The 23,332-nt window shown below is 22.2% G+C and overlaps 5 protein-coding genes across 5 annotated transcripts; 3 read left to right on the top strand and 2 right to left on the bottom strand.

Annotated features, from left to right (window-relative positions):
• Window positions 1-1,548: 1,548 nt before the first annotated feature.
• On the top strand, window positions 1,549-5,679 carry PVVCY_0600800 (zinc finger transcription factor, putative; the record flags this gene model as incomplete). Its single annotated transcript, XM_008627224.2, has 1 exon — window positions 1,549-5,679. The coding sequence occupies one exon, from the start codon at window positions 1,549-1,551 to the stop codon at window positions 5,677-5,679; it is 4,131 nt and encodes a 1,376-aa protein (XP_008625446.1).
• Window positions 5,680-6,467: 788 nt separating this feature from the next.
• On the bottom strand, window positions 6,468-7,214 carry PVVCY_0600790 (U6 snRNA-associated Sm-like protein LSm7, putative; the record flags this gene model as incomplete). Its single annotated transcript, XM_008627223.1, has 4 exons — window positions 6,468-6,536; window positions 6,651-6,721; window positions 6,812-6,883; window positions 7,100-7,214. 4 exons carry the CDS (start codon window positions 7,212-7,214, stop codon window positions 6,468-6,470), a joined length of 327 nt encoding a protein of 108 aa, XP_008625445.1.
• A 993-nt stretch (window positions 7,215-8,207) lies between these two features.
• Window positions 8,208-8,832, top strand: PVVCY_0600780 (conserved Plasmodium protein, unknown function; the record flags this gene model as incomplete). The annotated part of the gene is made up of 2 exons (XM_008627222.1): window positions 8,208-8,411; window positions 8,587-8,832. 2 exons carry the CDS (start codon window positions 8,208-8,210, stop codon window positions 8,830-8,832), a joined length of 450 nt encoding a protein of 149 aa, XP_008625444.1.
• A 1,961-nt stretch (window positions 8,833-10,793) lies between these two features.
• PVVCY_0600770 (protein phosphatase, putative) lies at window positions 10,794-14,975 on the bottom strand (the record flags this gene model as incomplete). The annotated part of the gene is made up of 3 exons (XM_037634111.1): window positions 10,794-13,114; window positions 13,229-13,339; window positions 13,607-14,975. The coding sequence occupies 3 exons, from the start codon at window positions 14,973-14,975 to the stop codon at window positions 10,794-10,796; spliced, it is 3,801 nt and encodes a 1,266-aa protein (XP_037490260.1).
• Window positions 14,976-20,214: 5,239 nt separating this feature from the next.
• On the top strand, window positions 20,215-23,160 carry PVVCY_0600760 (zinc finger protein, putative; the record flags this gene model as incomplete). The annotated part of the gene is made up of 1 exon (XM_008627220.1): window positions 20,215-23,160. One exon carries the CDS (start codon window positions 20,215-20,217, stop codon window positions 23,158-23,160), a length of 2,946 nt encoding a protein of 981 aa, XP_008625442.1.
• Window positions 23,161-23,332: the final 172 nt, after the last annotated feature.

The raw sequence follows: 23,332 nt of genomic DNA, 5'->3' as shown, positions 1-23,332 counted from the left end.
TTTTAAGGTGTGGTAAAAAGAGTATAAAATCAAAGAAATTTTTCGAAATTGAAAAAGAGATAAATAGTAAGTGTGAATGTAAAAAATCGAAAAAAATTTTAAGTGGGAATGGAAAAAAGGAAATTAAATTTATTACTCATAAGAGTGATAAAGAAATAGTAATATAATAATTTAATAAAAAAGTTAATAAAAAAAATTAATAAACAAAATAAATATTGTCAAATAAATACGTCACAAATAAATGAATAAAAAATAAACTAAATGTGGAAATAACTAAATTTCTAGTTTTGGATACACTGAATTGTTTGAAAATATTATTGATATCTTTTGTATGTATCACCCATTTTATAAATACAACTTTCTTATAAAAAATGCCAATAAAAACTGTGTATGCATATTAATATAATTCTATAAAGTGAAACAATTTCTGTAATAGTAAAAATATATATTTCTTTTATTATTATTTAAAAAAAAAAATAAATAAAATAACCACATGCAAAAATAGTTTAACAAGTTATTTTATTTAAATATATTTTTTTCATATGTATTATTATTGTGTAATATTTGGTTTATGTTTTATTGTGTTTATTTTTGTTTTATATATTTTTATTTTCAACTATAATAATCCTGTTTATGTATTTACATTTATGAGAGAAATGCCTCTTATTTTATGGATAATGAATAAATACAAAAAAGTATTACTATAATTATAAACAATATATAATACATAATATACATACATAAATATATGTAAATAAATTGATATGCACACTTGCATGCATATGCTTACAAATATATCTAATATACACAATGCACTAAAAAACAAACCACCCATTTTGTACGATATGGCAACATAAATTATTAGTATTTTTTTTTATTGTCCTTCAACAGTTTTTTTCGTTGGTTATTTTTCGATATTCCATTTTTTGTATGCATATATAAATATGATGTATGCATAGGAATGTGATATAAAAAGATATGACTATAATATGTGTATACCTACTTATATAAGCATACATATTTTTTATTATTAAAAATGGTTAATCTAGATATGTATTAAACAATTTGTGTTTTAAGTTTTTAAAATTTATATATTTTAAAATCATTTCGGAATTTTATTCGTTTATTATATATTTATTTGCTTGTATTATTTATTTATTTTTTTTATTTTTTTTTGTGCGTATGCATAAGAAAGATATCAAGGTTAAATTATTAGCAACTTAAATTTTGTTACGTGAATAAAAAATATATAAAAGATACCCCCCGTATGTATAATTCATACCAGCATGTATGTGTATGCAATATTCCATTAAAATATTATGACAATTATGCATATTGCTTAATATCACAGGTATTGCATATATTTCTAAATAAATATACATTTGAAAAAGGTAAAAATAAAATATATAATATACTATTGAAATATTGGATGTATATATAACGAAGATATTTGCTGAAATCGAATGTGTGTGATAACAAGGCGCGGAGAAAAAAAAAATAAAAAAAAATACAAAAAAAAAATAAATAAAATACAAAAAAAACAAAAGAATGGCTGCAAATATTAAAAAAAATAAAGTTTTGTATTTTTTAAATAATGAGATAAATAATAATGATGATGATTATAATGAAATAAATCAAGAATTTTTTTTAAAAAATAATATGAATTGGAATCAATTAAAATCGATAGCTAGCCAAAGTTGGGAAAATGAAAATAACCATTTTAATAGCGATCCAGAAATTGATTATACAATAATAAATTCTGATTTTTATAATAGCAACAATTTAAATAGTCCAAAAATGATTGTGAAAAAAAAGACGACTCAATTAAAAAATTATTTAAACAAATTTAATAATAAAGGAAAAAAAAATAGTTTAAATAAAAGACGATATGAAGACTTATTAGAGGAATATACAAAAAAAAAAAAAAATCATAATTTATCAATGATGAATATATCTGATGATGATGTTTTTTTATTTGAATGTAATGAACAATATAAAAATAAATATGGATTTGAATTTTGTGAAAATTATAAAAATACTTATATAAAACCTCGGACATGCTCAAACACCTCTTTGGACGGGAAAATAAATATGTTAGGTAATGGCAAAATAATAAACAAACCAAATATATTTAAAAATCATTATATTGGAGATAATACAGACACAACAGATGATAGTAATTATGATCTTGATGATAACCATAATAATAATTTTTTTCAAAACATCGAAATAGACAATATATATGGTTCATTTGTTGAAGATGATAAAAACTCATTTATTTTGACAAAGAATATGAACAAAAAATTTAAAAATTTCCTTGAAAAAAAAAAAAGAAAAAGAGATCGTAATAAAGAATATTCAATAAATTTTAATTACAATAAATTATATGGCGGAAATAAAAGCTCAAAGGAAATTGATGCCATGTTTTATAAAAACGAATATGTATTAAATAGTATGCATGGAGAAACTGAAGTAGTTAAAGAAAATCAGGATGATGATATTTCTGAGGAAGAAGAAGAAGAAGAAGACAGTGAACGAATAAACATTGGTATGGATGATTTTGAAAAAAACAATCAATCGAGCTATGAACAAACAGAAGATAATAATGATGAACTTATTAAAGAAAAAGAGACAGATAATGAAACATCAGAGAATCATAAAAATGAAATAAATAAAGTTTCTGTGGGTGGAGATATAAAATTAAGCAAACTACCAATTACAGAAGAAATAGATAAAGAAAATAAAATCAATGCATTTAATTTAATAAAAAATAATAAAGAAACAAGATCAAATATTTATAATTTAGAAATTAATAATTGTTACAATAATAAATTAGAAAAAAATAATGTATTTTATTTAAAAAATACTGATAAAGAATTGAATTTTTATACACCAATACATATAGTTGATAATGCTCAGATTTTTAAAATTAAAACTGATATTGAAGAAGAGAAAAATAATGGAGACAAAAATATATTAGGAGATATTTCAGATGAAACAGAAGAAAAACCATCGACAGATGTTGAGGGAGATAAATCATTAGATTCTGCTACTCCATCTATAGGTGAACCCACAATGATTCATTTTACTAATAGTGAATCCACAGAAAATGAAAAAAAATGTGCAGCTGATCAAGACGGGGATGGAAAAGAAAAAGGGCATACAGATAAAAGTGGATCAAGTAGAAGTAGCAACTCAAGTGTAAATAATTCCTATGAAAATGAATCAAAAGACAGTAGAGATAATATGTCAGGTAAAGATATTAAAGTAAAAAAAGGAAGTGATGATAATAATGATAGTGATCGTGATGATGGAAAAGAAGATAGTGAGCCCGATGAAAGGGAAGACAAAGATAGCGATGATGAAGAAAATGAGGAAGAGAATGAAGAAGAAAATGACGAAGAAAATGAGGATAAAAATAAAGCAAATAAAGATAAAAATGTAAATGATTCCGAACATAGTGAAAAATCAATTGATCAAGATAGTGTATCTAATGATCATAGTGATTATGAAAAGACAGATAATAAAAAAGATTTAAAAAAAAATGAAAAACATCCAAAAAAAAGAAATTTATTTTATAATAATATGTCTAATAAAATTTCAAAATTTTTCTTTTTTACTTCAAATAAAAAAAGTGAAAGTTATTCAGATGAATATTCAGAAAGATCATCAGTTGTAAGTTATAATGAGAATTCTGAGAAAAGTTATCAAAACGAAGAAAAGCAAAATCAATCAAATGATAAAGCTGAAAGTTATCGATCTGAGGGAAGAGAACGATCAGTTAGTGTTCAGTCTGAGAAACGTAGGAGTTCAATTGAGTCTGATCAAAATGATGATGACCATGAAAAAATGGAAGAAAGCAAAGTTGAAAGTAATGAAAAAATATTGGATCACACAATTGAAAGTAGTGATAAGACTGACGATGAAAAGGTTGAAGAAAGCAAAGGCGAAGGTAGTGAACAAATAATGGACGATCAAATGGAGGAAGATCAAATGGAGGAAGATCAAATGGAGGAAGATCAAATGGAGGAAGATCAAATGGAGGAAGATCAAATGGAGGAAGATCAAATGGAGGAAGATCAAATTGAGGACGACCAAATTGAGGAAGAACAAATTGAGGAAGACAAAATTGAGGTTGACCGAATTGAGGATGACCAAATTGAGGAGGACCAAATTGAGGATAGCAAAGAACTTTTGGGAGTAGGTGAAATTGCAGAAAAAGATGACCCGAAAGTTGCAAATGAAGAAGAAATGAGCCCCGTAAATAATGAAAATGTGATTGAGAAAAATAAAGTTAAAAAAAGTGATAAGAAAGCAAAAAAAACAAAACATACAAAAATAAAAAAAGAAAGTAGTAATAGTTCTGATATTGTATCTAGGACATGTAATATATGTAATGCTGTATTTGTAAAAAGTATATTAATGCAAAGACATTTAAAGAGTGTTCATTCAGATGAAAGACCATATGAATGTGATGTATGCTTTAAGAGATATAAAAGACCTGATCATTTAAAATTACATCAAATGAAGCATACATCAAGTAGAAACGACAAGAAATATGAATGTCCTACATGCCATTCAGTTTATTTAACAGTCAGACAATTAGATAGCTGCAAATTAAAACACTTAAAAAATCCAAATGATAGTATTACTGATAATAATGAGGATAGTATCGCTATATTGGCAAGAAAATTTGCTTCCTCACTAAAAAGGAGTAATAACATAAATGACAAAACAAATAATAAAGAAAATAATATGTTAGAAAATATATCTCAAAAAAATAACAACGAATTGGAAGAAAAGAAACAAGACGAAAACGAAAATGAACTTAATAATGATGAGAATGTAGAAAATCATATTGAAGGTTTAGAAAATAAAAACCAGGAAGAAAGTGAAAATAATAAACTGGATATTCACAACAATACAAATGATGGTATTAATATGCTTGAAATAAAAAGAGAGACACCAGAACATAGTAGTAATATGCCTATTGAAATCCGAACATGTAATGTTTGTAGTATGGTATTTGCAAATAAGAAATTAATGAAAAGACATTTAATGAGTGTACACACAGATTCGAGACCATATAAATGTGAATTATGTTTAAAGACATATAAAAGATCAGATCATTTAAAAAAACATATATTAACTCATGAAGATAATAAAGTAAAAACAAAATATAAATGTGCAATTTGTCAAGATGAATTTGATACACCAAAAGAATTAAAGGAACATAAAATACGACATTATCAATGTCCATATGCAAATTGTTCATATCATTATTCAACAATTTCGAATATGAAATATCATTTAAATAAACATAAATGTAATTTATATTATTCTTGCCCAGTTTGTGATGAGAAATTTTATATATATAAAGAATTTATACAACATAAAAGATCATGCTTTAAAAAAAAATATGTTTGCTTACAATGTAATAAGATATATTTACATTCCAATGGATATAATAAACATATTAAAAAAGTTCATTTAAAAATTTTCAAAAATTATAAATGTACTATAAATAATTGCTACAAAGAATTTGCTTCAGAATTTAGTCTAAAAGAACATATTATTAATTTTCATCATCATGTTAAAAGATTTTTTTGCTCAGAGTGTAATATATCATTTGGCTATCGCAGTTCATATAGGCGTCACAATGTTAATGTGCATTCATGAATAGATAAGCAAATTATAGAATCTTGATTTATTATGTTTTTATTCGGATATGTGATAACGAAAATGTTCAAACACATGACATAATATATTGTCTTCCAAAAAAATTTTAGAAAATATTTTTTCATTATCATAACTTCTCAACCCATATGCATTTTCATTTCTAATGCATATATGGCTTAGTTTTAATTTTGTTAAGTTTTACTAGACATGTGTGTATATTGATATGTAGATTAAATGGAGGGGCCTTGATTTTTTTTTTTTATCTCTTTGATTGGCTTCCATATATTCTACATATAAAATGTTTTAGGCGCATACACATATATTGCGCATTATTTTTGTCACTAATTTTTATGTCTTATACATTTTACAGCTTTATAGTTTTTTATTTTTTTCAATCTATTATCAAATGTGTTATATATCTGCAACCAGTGTAACACAAATATAATATTAGTTAGATGCGGAAATATTCACATTTATGAAATAGAAAAAAACCTATTTTTTTATATATATGAATGTTTTATTTTTTTTATTTGCTCATCATTTTCTTTACATTAAATTACGTGAGAAAATGGTGATATTTTATTTTCGTATCAAAAAAATATTTACAAATTTTTCTACACATTTTTAATATAAACATTTTTAAAAGCTACAATTTAACAAAATTGACGTTATTTAATTGTTTTTATTATATAAAAAAAATAGTTTTGGAAATTAAAACGGCATTCATAATTTAAAAAAATAATACATATATATATATATATATATATAACATATGCATTGTTTGTTTCCTATTTTTCTTCCGATATAAATGGGTTTGAAATTTCTTGAGTGCCATTAACGGGGGTAATCAAAGCAACCTATGTATAAAATAATGTGAATATAAGTTGAGAAAAATGATTTAAAATAAAGAAAAGATAGTATTAATCTTATCGTTTTATAGACATAATAAATAAAATATATGTAAAAAGTACCGAAGTTCCTCGGGCTACAATTAATCCAATATTTCTACTTTTTTCAGTTATTACATAACTATCATTTGGATCTATAAAAAGTATAAATACATAAAATTATTATTGCATAAATTTGTTTAATTTTTTTTTAATGTTTATGTAGAAATATGCTTAATTTTTACCTCGTATAAATTCTTCGGTTTTGTCTAGAACTAAGTTAAATATGGCATCATGGCCAATCAAATTGCCAACAACTAAATATTTCAAAAAAAAAAAAAAAAAAATTATATAAAAAATGTGTGTAAGTATAATATATGCATATTGAAAATCTGAAATAACAACTTTTTTTTATCCACAAACTTGTTATTTACTTTGTACAATAACATTATTCTATGTTTATCAAATTTTGTATGTTTCTTTTTATTATATATAATTTTTATTTATATATTTTAATGTGATATAAATATTACCTTCTCTTCCCCCATCGAATTTTACTCTAATTTTTTGGTTCATGAATTTTTTAATATCATTCATAAACTTATTATCTTTGTTGATATTTTCTGTAGGTCCTGGTAATACAGACATTTTGTTTAAACTTTTTCAGTGAAATATTATTTTGTGTAACGTTGTATAATGAAAAATAATCTCTCTAAATTTTTAACATACGAAATTATATCTTCATATGTTGATATAGTTATATATTTTTTTATTATAAAATTTATTGTTTTGTGTATTTTTTTAAGAAAAAATATTTGAAATTGCTCGATTTAAGAGATCACAAGTTGTTTATCATTTTTATTTCAACCTGTTTGATATTATACGATACAAACACTAAGTTATATAAATACCATTTACTATAAGTAGTACATTAAATATATGAATTATTGAATGTGTTTATTTCGTAAGGCTTTTACATAGGCTTTGTTTTTTTCTTCTTTATATTGTAGAAAAATCAAGTAAAAATATTGCTTGATAATATTAATTGCATAAATTTTGTATAAAAAAAATATAAAATAAAAAAATAATATTTTGATTTCTATAAAATGCAACGTAGCAATAATCCAAGAGATATACATATATATTTATGATATACTAATAATAAATTATGAAAATTTTAATTTGAAAAAAATACAGTTTTCCTAAATTATAATACATTGATGTAATATTTAACCGAACATATGTGTTAATATGAATGTTAGTATATGCATATATATTATTTACATATTGTATTTGATACATTTAATATGAATATATAGTTGGGAATAATTTTTATATGTTCTTAATTTTTAACTCTAACATTTTTTAAACCTTTTTAATATCTATAACTTATCCTTTATAATATTGTTTTTTTTTTTATCAAAGTTTTGAATAATATTTTATTTTACAATATTGGGTTAGGTAGCATATCAGGAAATTTTATATACATTTGAAAATGTAGAAAGCAAAAAATATATGTATATATACTTTTTGTAAAATATAATTAGAACAAAATTTTTATAAGGTTATATATATATTGTGTTTTTGGTTTATTTGATAAATTTATATATTCTTAATATATATATAAAGAAGCGTAAAAAAATGGCGGAGAGTAAATTAGAAAATAAGTTGTTCAATTCATTTGAAAATAATGAATATGGAAATCATATAAGGGAAGTAGTAACTCCATTAGGTGATGTATATATAATAAATGAAAAGACAAATGAAAAATTTATCAAAGGGAGTCAACGTCGTGATGGTACATTTAGAAAGAGCATTCGTGTAAGAACAGATTATATGCCACAAGTAAGTTATTGAAAAATTTTAAATACATAAATAAAGGAATAAATTAAACAAATAATTGTATTATGTGTGTGCATGAATGTTGTTATGTATGGCCAAATTGGAAGTCCATTGTATATGGGCTAAATAAATATAAACACATACGTATATCTATCCTTAAATATATACTTATATATAGGAAGAAAATTGTGCGTATAGAGTTAAGGGAAAATTGATGGAGGAAAGAAATCAAAATAGTAAGGCATTTCCCAGTATAAGTACTAGAAATGAAGGTATAAAAATAAATAATGTCGTAAATAAAACTAGTGAAAGAAAAATACCTGGGTGGAATCCTGTTGAGGATAATACAACCAATAATACTAATAATTTAAAAAAGAAAAAGAAGAAAAAAAATAATAAAAATCGTGAAAATGTAGCAAATTGATTAATAATATTCTGTAAACAATATGCATATACAGAATATACCATTTTAATATATATTACAATTTAAATGTCGATACAACAATTTTAAATATTTTTTATGTATAACTTGTAAGGAATTTTCAGTTTTTTTGTATTTGTTTTTTTTCTCTTTTTCTTAATTTTTTATGAATATATATGTATTGCATATTATACTTTATTAATGTTGTTAAAAGACCTATGAAATTATATTGTTTTTTCGTGTTTCATTTAAATTGTCTTAAATATTTGATATATTTGAAAAATTTAAAAGAAAAAAACATATCTATATGTTCTTATTGTAAAAATATGTATTAATAATTCAATGGTTAGCAAACCCTATAGGAGTTAAATACGTTTTATGGACATACCTAAAGAGTATAGAGCTGTGACGTTTAAAAACTAAGATAGGATAGACCATTCCCTTTTTATATTACAACTGGGTAATATACATTAGCAATCTCTTTTTTGTTAATAAGATGGTATTAATGTTTTTTTAATGAATTAAATAAAATAATAATAGTTTATCTAATTAAAATTGAAAAATTTAAACAACACATGTATATATGTACACATGCGTATTATATATGCACATAAAACATATATGCAAAAAGAAAAGGAAAAGGTGGGGGAAAAGCAGGAATGATAATAATAAAAAAAATATTTAATTTCATAGAATATAATTATATATATATAATGCGTATATAGCATTACATATTTTTATTTTTAATATACACATCGTCATAAAACATTTAGTTCTGGATTTGATAAGGCTGGGTTTCCTTTTATATTACTCATAGATTTTGTATAAAATTTTCTTCTTTAAACAATATTAAAAACAATGATGATAATTTGGATTATGTTTCATTTTAATAACATAAATAAATGTACATATATAAACTTAACATATATTAATGTAAACTTTGTTGCCACTGAAAATAAATGACTGTAAAACTTGTATGTAATTTTGACATACATATATACATTTGTAAATATAAATAAATGATATATAAATCTGAACATATATAGGCGCGTAAAACCCAATAAGACCAATGAGAAAATTTTACTTAAAAAATTAAAAAAAATTGGGGGTATCCTTATATACATCATTTATTCTAAAATGTAGCACTTTAAAAAAATATAATAATAATAAAAAAAAAATAAAGGGTAAAATTAATAACAATAAAATAAGGCATACATTATTATGCATATGGATAAATATACACTAAATATATAAATCAAGGGAAACATGTCACTATATCTTGTGATAATTGTATTAAGAAATAATATTTCCAAAAAAAATATTACAATAAAAAAATGAAACTTAAAGCATAAAAAATAAGTATATAAAATAATAACATATATATATATATATATATATATATATAATATTGATAAATAAACACACATACACATGCAAATTTTAACAAAATCCAATAATAAATACAGAATAAGTTGCCTGCGCAATCTATGAATATAAATATATTCACGCGTTTACACACAACTTGCAAAGATATGTATATATGTCTACATGTATGCACACAAATATATAATACTTCCATTGTTCATTCTCTCGTATATTTATAATGCATATATATATATATAATAAATACATACTTTGCATTTTAAAATAGGTACATAGAGATATACATAAAAATTATTATTATAGCCAAATTAAAAAAAATATATGTATTATATACACATGCATATGTACGTGTTTTTTTTTTTATTACTATTTTATATATATTTACTATTATACATGATAAAGCATCATAAAACGAAATGAAACTTCAAAAAAAAAAAAATAAAAATAGTAAACATCGATGTATATATAATTACATTTTTTAAAATTAAGGATTGAACTAAGACTGACGAAAAAAAATATTTAATTTTATTATTTCCCACTCTTAAAATATGACTGACTTGTTCATAATTATTTTGTCATTATTATGTTTTTTTGGACCGTTTTGAATATAAATTCATTTTACTAACTGAATCTAGCTTTCCTGGACTAAAATGTTTTCTTTTTGAGTTAGCTATTTTTTTATTAATTCTGAGCATAGAAGTTTTAGAATTTTTAATTTTATCCTGTGTTTCACTATCTTCAAAATTAGTTACCATATTTTCTGAATCTTTGTTGATATAATCATCACTAATATTATCGGGATCATTATGATGATTATCATTTTCATCATCATAATAATAATTATCACCAATCATTGATTTATTTTGTTTTTCATTATTTTTTTGAGTTTGTTTTTTTGGAGTTTCATGATACATTAATGGCATCATTTTTTTATCAATAGATTTATTTTTAATTTTACATTTAGTTGGTGATTTATTTTTTTTATCAACATGTAATAAAGGAGTTTTTATATACATATTATTTATTTTTTCAATTTGTTCATCTAAATTTTGTTCTAACATTCTTTGTCTAGGTGTATGATCAAAATCATCTTGATTAAAAATTTCGTTTTTATATTTTTCTTTTAACATATTATTATTTGGTGTTTTCATAAGCATATCATCCATTGATGAATTTGAATATAAAGGATTATTTTCTAATAATTGGTGTTCGTGAGATGGCAATAATGCTTGTTTATTTGTTCCATCTTTATTATTATTTAAGTTTGGATATTGTCCAAATTCCATGTTGTTACTATCATAATTTTCTTCGTCGTCTTCTTCTTCTTCTTCTTCATCATCATCTCTTAAAACCATATCACTTAAATCTTCATAATTTTGACTTTTAGGTTCATCATTAAATTTGATTGGCGTTTCTGATGAATCAAAGAAGCTAGCATTAAATGGGTTTACCATATTAGTGCTATTTGAGTTAGAAAATGTAGTTTGTGTTTCTCCTTTCTTTGAATTTGTATGTTTTAAATTAACACGTTCTATTCTATTTTTTTCTTTAATAAATGATTTAGTAGGTGTACATATATCTGTTAATTTATTAAAATGATGGAAATAATTATTTGAATAATATTGATCAGTTTCTAATATAGATGGTTCATTTGGATTCATAGCTATATATTTTACACTATCTTCATTTTCACAAACAACCCAAATGGCTACACATGAAATATCATCTACTTTATTTCCTTTATATATTTTATTTGGTTCTCTATATTTTCCTGGATATGGTAAAAATGGTTTAGAATGTAGTTTATCACCACTTCTTCTTTTTGCTATATTTGTAATTGAATATGCAATATCTTGTGCTGATGTATATGCACTAGGATCGCCTAATTCACATGCTTCTTCAGGACTTATAGCAAATGTACAATAAGCTTCAATTTCTTCATCAAATAAATTATCACAAACACCATCACTCATTAATAATATTAAATCTCCTGGCATACATAAAATTTCTGAAGGTGGTGATATTGCCATATCTGGTGAATCTCCTTCAATATCTACTCTTTCTAATATTTTAACAAAACTATGTAATCCCCTTGCTTCTAAATCTTTCCATTGACTACGATCTGGTAAGTTTGATAATTGATATGGTGCTCCGTTTTCCCATTTTTGATCTGTAGTTTTCCATATAATTTTTCTAATAATAGAAGGATTTCTTCCTTTATTATTTACATATAAAAAAGATTCAACAGGAAATTTAGGATATGTTTCTCTTTCAAAATTAATATCACCTGGTAAAAATTCTCTTCTTAAAATCATACATACACTATCACCTAAAGATGATATACCACATTTTCCTGTATATTCATCTAAAATACCAACGATAGCAGTTGAACTACCATATGCATCTGCATATTCTTTTTTTACACTTTCTAATGAATTTTTTAATAATAATTTAGATCGAATAATAGTATTATATGATACATTTTCATATCCATTAATATTTTTTGACATTTTTTCAGCTTCACGCTGACATGCTAATGATAATCCAATTGAAAATTTGGATGCATCTATACCTTCTAAACTCCATGAACCCACTCCATCAAAAATTCCAAAGGCTGGTGGTGTATCTGTTTGAAAAGTGGCATCTTCACATCTTCCTTGTACTTTTCCAATACGGCATTGACCACCATATGTTTTAAAAAGTTTAACCATATTGATTCTTAAATCATCCATTGAATTATCTCTTGTTATTTTATTTTCTTGAGAAGATTTATAATCACTTTCGGTTAATAATTTGCCAGACCCTTCTAATAATGTTTTATTATTATCGTCTATTGAATGATTTGTTTCTAACATATTATTCATTCTTAAATTTTTTTTTCCCATTTCAATGTTATCTTCATCTGAAACAACATACAAACAAGTACCATTTAATTTATTTATATCATTTTTATTACATGATTTTTCATCACTATATAAATCTAAGGACATGTTATTATTATTACTATTATATATACTTTGCATATTATCGTTACAATTATTTGAACTAGAAAATGGCTTTTCATTATATTCTATATTATTATTGCTGTAGTCCGAAAACAATTCATTTTTATTTTCTTTATTGCTACCTACAAGAATATCAAAATTGCGTTTTTTACAATTAATGCAATTAATATTATAGATATTAGTAATTTGAATGAAAGCATCTTTAGAAATATAATCGCATTTAACAAAAGATATAGGAGTATTTATAAATCCAGTACTAGTATGCATTATGTTTGGGTTAGTGCATATATTAATAGTAGACGGCGAAGCCGGGTGAAGAAGAGAACGTATTTTATCTTTCAATGCATCGACATAAATAGATTCATTTAAATTATAAAAGATTCTATTACCTGGCGGTCGAGATAAAGAAATAAGTCCATCGTTAGACACATTTTGATGTATAGTTGTTGCATTATATTCATCTGTATTATATTTCATATCATCTAGAAAACTTTGTTCCTGCATTTTTTTATAATTTTTATATATTTTTTGTAAGCTGCAAACTGATTTCCAAGTACGACGAACTGAATTAACATTCATATTTTTAAGAAGTTTAATATTTTTAAAAAAGGAGAAAGTAGCAATAGGACAATAAGAAATAGCTTCCTCCAATAAATTTAAGTTATCTTCACTTAATCCAAAAAATAAATATTTAATAGCATTATCATTTAAAGAATTAAAAAATTCATTTAGTGCTTTTGTGCCACTAAAATTAGGGTCACTTTTATGAAATTTAATATATGCGCAAAATTCACCATAAATTTTATCTTTAAAAAATATTTGTGATCTAAAATATTTAAATAAATATCGAAGTTCATTTAAAAATGTTACTGTTCCTTTTAAGGTATCTAATAATTTATTTGTATTTATGCAATCTTTACTAAATCTTAAAATTCTAACTTCTTGTATCCCTGAATTGTTAAGCAATAGGCATACATATTTATGATCATGGTCTTCTGAAAATGATAAAATAGAATGTTCAATTGATTTAGAAGACTTATGTTCATTTTTTATATTCTTTAAATTATATTTATCATTAAATTTATGATCATATTCACAAAATCCATATTTATTAGCTTTTCCTGCGCATAACATTTCTACAAAATTAGATACCGCATTTTTATCATTTAACTTTGTTTTATTATTAGCATCTAATCCATTGCTATCATGTTTAGTGCTATTTGAAACAGATGCAATGGAATCATTATTATTTTGATAATTGTCATATTCACTATTATTATCTGCTTCATCTTCATCAATATCATCATCATAGTAATTATTATAAAAATTATTATCACCATTACACATAGATATATTAGATATAATTTTTTCTTCTAATATTTCAGTTTTTTTTTTAATAATTAATCTTCTTTTTAATTCTTCTATTAAATTTGTTTTAAATTCTTCATTACTTTGGACATTTTCAATATCATCGGAATCTATAAATTGTACAATTTGGCAAATAGTTATAATTTCACCTAAAAGATATATTCCCTCATCGCCTATGAACATTTTATGCTGTTCCCATAATGAGTGTGAAAATTTTCCATTTTTTACAAATGTCCCTAATATTTCTTCTAGATTTTTCTTTATATAATTACTATCATTTTTACATTCTTCATTACCTATTAATTTGTCTTCCCATGATTTATATTTTAATACGTGTGCAGATACATATCCAGATAGCACTTTATCATATATGTTGCCTATGTATTCCATTTTGGAATGTATATATATAATTTATAATATTTATTTATACACACATGTATGTGTGTATAGTTTTAATAGGCATGTGCATATAGATAATAATTATGATGTATTTAGGATAACTAAAAGGCTATTGGATATCTACCAATATCTATATATGAATATTATCATAAATATATAATCATAAACTCTATATATATATATATATAAATATATATATATTGTGCGGTCTTAGATACTATACTTATATATCTGAAAAATATGAAAAAATATATAGCGCATTTTAATATGTATATATATTTTCATATGCATATAAAAGGCTTAAATAATTTTTTAATACATATTTTTAAAAATTAATGAAAATGAGAAAATTGTGTGCTTTTTCATAAATGTTATGCTCACATTTTCCCCCCTTTAATATATGATATTTTTATGTATATGCATTGACGTTATATTCTTTTTGCATAATTTTTTTTTTAATTTTATTTTATCCCTCGTATTTTGAGGTGTGCATCCATGAATAGTTATACGTATAAATGCGCATGCATATGCATATTATATAATATAAATACACATGAAATCACGTAATGAATATACATATAAAAAATAAGCATGTACCAATATATATGTATATTTCAATTTATGTATGTGAAAATAAATGGAAATATATGTATATTATATATATATTAATATCTTAAAAAGAATTTAATTACATTTAATGCTGTCCAAATTTTTATCACCATATGAAAAAATACCTCCTTTGAGATATTTGAAGATTTCATAAATTGGATTTGAAAATTATATAAAAAAATTTATTTAATATTCATGATATCACATAAATAAATATATATAATGTGTAAGCATTTTATATAATAATTTCTCATATGAATAATAATATATACATGTACACATAAACAGTCTTACAATATTAATTTGATATATAGCATTTTTTAATTTTTCCAATTCTTCGCTCGGCTTTGTGTATACAATGCATACATACAATTATATATATATGCTTATAAATCTCTATATTACACGTATTGTAAGAATATCAATAAGTACATATACAGCTTTTGTTATATATGTATATATTTTTCCTTGGCATTTTATGGAATTGCTAAGAAAAAAATACATAAATCATATAACTTCATATAATCAATTAATTGTATTAACTATTCTGTGTTTTCTAATTTTTTTATGCAATTTTTTTTTTTATTTTCCTTACTAATAAAAAACACAAAAAAAATACAAACAACCAAAAAGAGAAATACAGCATGCAAAATGTATTTACTTTTCTTAACTATTTTTCAACTAAAAAAAAAATATCAATAAGATATAAAATATATCATATCGCCATTAAAATTCAAAAAAACATTTTGCAATATATACATTTTTTTAAGGGTTTGTTTTCTCTGTAAACATTTCTCAATTATGTAATTAATTATATATTGTACATATTTATTGTGTATATATGAATTAATATGTAAATGTATAAAATACATATAAATATATATTACGTATATATAAATGTGCATATATACACGTATATAAGGCAAACTTACAATATAATATTCTTAAATAATTATTTAAGAATGTATAAAAATGGCAATTGTGCATGTAAATTATTTTTTAATTTTGTTCATATTGTTTTTTTAATTTAGTGTAAAAAATTTAGAATTGTATACGTTTTTTACATTATTTATTTCTAGATTTTTAGGGGGTTGCGAATAAATATATAATATGTATTTTTTAATTATTTTTTTTTTTAATCGCAAAAGATGAAAAAAATATATACGTAATAAAATACAGTTCTGATATATGCTTAAAAAAAGGGATATTAAGCATGCACATTTATTTTCTTAATGCACATTTAAATAAATAATAATCAAATAAAAAATTATTCTTATGAATATATGCAATATATAATTTATTCTTATTAGCTCTTTACACATTTACGAACATTTTAACACTTGATACACATCGTATAGTATACAATATATAAATGTATCATAGGTTTGTATGTTTCCACACATTATTTTTTTTAAGGTTTTTATATAGATTAATATTTATTTAAGATACAATATTTTAAGAATTATTTCATTCATAAAAAATTAAGGACTCTACTTTTTTTTTAATGGTAGTATATAGCAATGATATTTATATAATTACTGTATTATGACATTAATAAAATGAAATAAATCGAATAAGAGCTTAATAAAATAATGCTTAATTATTTATAACTGAGATGCTTAAATATTTTTAGTAACAGAAAATTACAATAATTAAATAAAAAAAAAAATTGTCAAACTACGAATATATTTTTTCATTCTAAATAAAAAGATATCATATAAAAATAATAATGCTACATACTATATATATCTCATTTATTATTTTATTTTTTTATCCATTATTTATTGTTACTATTTGAAGCAGTAAATAAAAGGAGGCAAGAGAATGAATAATATCTACTATTATATGTGTGTGTGTGTATATATATATAGTATTAATTCTTTCTTACGGTCTTTGGTCTAATCTCTCTAAATAGGTATTTGTATTCCCGTAATTTTTAAGACTAGCTCCCAAAAAATAAAATTCATTGTCCAGTTTAATTTGTGTATGCAATAGGGTGCAATAATGTTCATCCCCCAAAAAATAATAATAATAATTAATAAGACACAAAAAATAAAATAATTGTTACAAAAGATTATTTTAAGCACATAAAAAAATTCGATTCACACTTATTGTGTTTACAATGCTTCCTTCATGTTATTCCATTTTGAATGAATAAATATTTATAATATATTAGCGCGCATGAGAATAAGGATAAAGGAAATATAGAGTGGTATTTTTCACGAGGTAAAATAAAAAGGAAGAATACACACAATGGGTTTTTCTTTTATCCACAAATGTATATATACGCAACATATTTACTATGAGATAGTTGCATAAAAATTCCCAAATTAAAATTTTATTTTAATATCTGATAATACAAAAATTATAATATGGTAATATTTTAATTAGAAATTATTGAGAAATTGTAGGGTATTATTTTCTTAAATTATATGTATGAACAATATGTAAATGACATATTTTTTATGAGTAAAATATATAGTAATATTACGTGGATAGTCAGATTGTTATTTATTTTGGGGAGCATATATTCCATATTTATTAATAATTATAAATTAATAAAATTTTAAGGCCACATATTGTGAACTTAATAATGCTCATAACCTTATAATTATTTTGTGGAAGTACATATGCATATAATTATTCATAAAAATATTTACAAGCCCCAATAAATAAGCAAAAGCATGTAGACATGAAAATAATGAAAACCCATAAAAAACGTAATCCCTTATAAAAAATAAAAGCCAAAATATTTTAAAATATGAAAAAAGTTATTTTGCGAAACTTTCACATACATAAAAATAAAATTATGGCTTAATGCATTTTATATAATTTTTTATCAATAATTATTTTTTGATATGATAAATTTCCCAAAATAGGGTAACTTGATTAGTACTATAAAAATTATATAATAATAGCACTACATTATTATTCCTGCATAGTTATAAGTTTTCCTTATATTACATGCACAAAGAAACAAAACATATAAAATTGAAAACAAAAGAATAGAGATATATATATATTCTTTAAAATGTTATTTCCATTTTTTATTTTATGATTTTATCAAAAACTAATTTAAAAAAAAGTATGCTTGCGATATTAGAATAAAACTGCTTATTCTATATATAAATACTGCTGTACATATTTTATAAAAAATATCATTGCATATGCCACGGTATTATATATACATAATACATAAAATAGCAAACCCGAGGCTTGTTAAAAAAATTAAAAATAAAAATTTTTTTAAAATAAATACATATAATAAAATAATATAGCAACGGTAAAATAATATATTTAAGCAAATTTATGAAGAATAATTATTATATGTTATTTATATGATATTAATTATATTTTTATAGAAAAAAATTAATAAGAATAATATAATAAAAAATATAAATATAATTGATATTATAATTTTTTAATTTTTTCCTTTAAATAGTAATTATAATATATTACTAAATCATAAAAAGCTAATTCATAGTTGAAATAACTTTATATATATCCTAAATAACAATTTAATGCTTTAAAAAGGGATAACATATTTATTATATATATTTTATTGCATAAATATTTTTTCTATATTTTTATAAGTTTAATTTGTGTATAACAAAACATAAGACTGTTTATATAAATTATGAAATGGAATTTTTACATAAAATATTTTTTGCGCGCTTTGAAATAACGTACTTTATTATTATATTTTTAAACCCATATAAAATATATATTTTTTAAAAGATATTTCACTTGCCATAATTTAAAATAATAGACAAAAAAACGTTTAAATAATAATAAAGTGTTAATAATATAAATAACATCAAAAAATAATGAACTAATTAATGCTTATTTAATCCGATAAATATCGTGTCTTTATATTTTTATACATATATTACATGAAATATTTTTATGTATATAATATATTTATAAATGATGTTTGTAAAACTGTTACATTTGTTTGGCTTTAACAAAACCTAAGAGACATATAATAATTATATTTACGTTATATATATAAGTACACATGTAAGAATATATAACATATATCCGCTTAAGATTATTAGTTTTAAATGCTTTATTTTATTTCATTTGATATTATATATATATTTATTTATTTGCATGTTTTATTTAAACAAAAATAAATAATATAATATACGGCTGAATTTTCTTGCCACACAATTATATATAAGAAAGAAAAATTCCCTATAAGCATTACATATATATTTATTTTTAACCAACGTAAAATTTTTCTGAATTTCATTTGTATAATATTAAGCATATGCAAAAAGTAATTAACTGATGATATTTGTAAACCGATTGCATTCTTTGTATATATTATTTTATAATTTTTTTTTTTTTGGTGTTGTTATTTTTCGAAACAGTGTATTATGCCATAAAATTTAATATTTATATCTTCTATGAATAAGCGATGAAATATAAAAATGTTAATGATATACGTTTTAAAGGAAACAATGAACATATGCGCATGTATATAGTTATATAATAAAATTCATATACATGTGTATAACATCGAAAGAATGTAGAGAAAATCGTGAAATCGATTTTTTAAATTATAAATAATTATTCTCACATTTAATGGAATAATTATTTAAATTATAAAAAAAAAATGAAAAAAGAAAAATTAACTATAAATAAAATGGAAGAGGAATTTACAGACATTAATGAAGTAGAAATTGAAAATGAACAAATTTGGTGTAAAAATCACCACACAAAAAATATAAATCAAAATGATGATAATGAAAAAGAGCAAACTGATCAAATTCTATTATCGCTAGGTAGTTGTAAATTCGAATTAATTAATAAAAATAATAAAATTTCCAGTGATTTAAATATAAAAAATGATATAGAAGATAATAATTTTGAAATTATAAATAAATACCAAACAGTGGCTCAACATGGGTCTGAAAATAAACATGAAAAAAATTATGAAAATGATAATAATGTGAATAGTGTAAATAATAGTATAGTCATACAACAAGAGAATGAATATACTAATGATAATCATTTAAACAATGAAACCACTAATATAGAAAATTCAAATTTAAAAAATAATGCTTATATAGAAAATACATATAACGAAAATGATAATAATTATACGGAAAATGTAAAAATTAACGAGAATAATAATTTAAATACAGATTTAAAATGTGATAATATCGAAAAAAATATATCACCTTCTTTTTCTTCAAATATGAAACAGGAGGAAAATAATAAACCAACATTAAACAATGCAAATAATAATGAACCTCAATCTAGTCATACTTACAATCCTACTATAAATGATGATCAAGCAGAAAGAATAACAAATATTCAAGATATAAATGAAAATTCAAATACTGTTTTGGAACCACAAAATGACCCTTCAAATAATATAATGGAGGATGAAAATAATTTAAATGATAATAATGCAACAACTTTTAATCGACATGAAATTAATGAAAATAACAATATCGAAAATGAAAGATCAAATAATGAGGTATATACAAATGAAGCCCCTTATATAAGAGGTGAAGAAGAGCAAGTTGAAGTAAATAGTGAAATAAATGTAGAAGAAGGAGAAGATAATATTATACATATAAATAATGAAAATAATGTATTAGAAATGAATAATATAATAAATGAAAGAAATTCAAGAAGTTTAGGTTCGAATAGTGAAGAAATGAATTATTACGCCTTAACAATAAGAGATAATATAATAAATAATAACATGAATGATAATATAAATGAAAATGAAGTACATGAATTACGATTTTATCAAAGATGTTTGATTGGTAAAACATTAGGGTATGAAATAAAACCCAATTTAGAAGAATTTAGTGTAAACAAATTTGTTAGAGCATTTTTATTTATATTTATATTATTAGGATTGTTTAGTATTGAATTTTCTTTATTATATAATAATTTATTAAAAATAAATGTTGATGATACTGAATTATTATTAATCGATTCGAGATATAATGATATGTTTACAAGAGCATTCTTGTTTCAATTCAATAAAAAAAAAATAAAAAATTTGACATTAACTAATGATATGATAAAAACTGAAATAAATAAAGGAAATTATAAATTATATAATGATATACATAGAATATTGAATAAATTAAATAAAAGTAATAAAAATAGTACAAATAATGAAAAAAGACCAGATAATATTTATGAGGAAACAATAAAAATGTATGAAAAGTTAAAAAAACATGATATTTATATATACAAAATAAAAGAATTCAAATTTAAAATGTGTAGAGATATATTTAAAAAGATTAACAATAATAATGGAAAAAATTATTTATTTTTATTTATACCGACACAAAATCATTTAAAAATTACACCAATTTTTATTATCCTAACAGTATTTTTTCTCTTTTTACGTATTGGACTTATATTTTCAAGAATATTATATGAGTTTGTTTTGCTTTTCTTTTACCGAGCTTTCCGACTATCATTGAATAGCAAAAAAGGATATCTATATAAATATTTATGGTCATTATGCACAGTACTGTTTTTAGAAATTATATTATGCGAGGATTGTATTTTATGGTGGATAAGTGATATTGACCCGATATTTAGTTACCACTTCCAGTATTTTATATGGTGTTGCTCTTTAATATATTTTATGACATTTTTTGGAAATAAAATATTTAAAAAGTGGGTTCGAAATAGTCAAAACAATTCTGATAATTCAAGCAATAATAAGTACATGTATGCTTATTACATTTTAGATTATGTTAGCAAGGCTTTATTTGGAATGAATGTAACATTTGCTATGTTTTTTATTTTAATAAATCTTGGAAAGCCAACAGTTATTACTGTAATAATAACAGGCGCCATTTTATTTATGGACATTTTGAATGATTCATATTTAGAACAAATTAATTTAACAGAATTTCATAATTTTACGCAAAATATGCAACCAAAAAAAAAAATATATATTATAGAAAATAAAAAGAAAAAACAAAAAAAAATTGCATTAACTAGAGTAAATGAACATACATATAGAGAATTCACTATGGATGATATTCTAGAATATGAAGAAAAACATAAATCACAAAAATATTTGGGAAGCACAAAAAGTAATATAAATAATAATGGGGTGAATGAAAATGAAGATAAATTGGGTTACAATAAAAAAGGAAATATATTTAATTTAAAAAATATTTTTAATAAAAAATATATGGAAGGAAAATGGGTTTATGGAAGATTATCAGGAGGGGATAGTAAATGTGGAGAAAAAAGTGTCACAAAACGTGATGACGATAATGATGCAATTTCAAATCAAAGTAATGGAGATGATGATTCAATAATTTCTTCATTTGAATATTGTGAAATATGTGATGAGCGTCCAAAAAATATTGTTTTATATCCATGTATGCATGGTGGATTTTGTGAATTATGCATAAGATTATTGGTCTATAATACTACTAAGGTGAAATATATTTTACCTAGCTGTCCTTTATGTAGACAAAATATTTGTGACGTGTATAAAATATCGAATGAAGATAAATATAAACGTGTTGAAAGTGTTAACATATTAAGTATCAAAAGTAAAAAATGATAACACCATTATATGTACCGTGTATATGCACACTTACTTTTCTTCACAAATTTTTTATGATTATTATTTTACATATATTTTATTAAACGTTTTTTGTTTTTTTATATATTAATATTTGTCATTTAATTTACTAAACATTGCATCGTACGTGATTTTTTATACGTGGACACGA

The sequence above is a fragment of the Plasmodium vinckei genome, assembly GCF_900681995.1.
Source record: "Plasmodium vinckei vinckei genome assembly, chromosome: PVVCY_06".
NCBI lineage: Eukaryota > Apicomplexa > Aconoidasida > Haemosporida > Plasmodiidae > Plasmodium > Plasmodium vinckei.
Note: the sequence above shows the minus strand (reverse complement) of the source record. Positions and strands in the feature narration are given on the sequence as shown.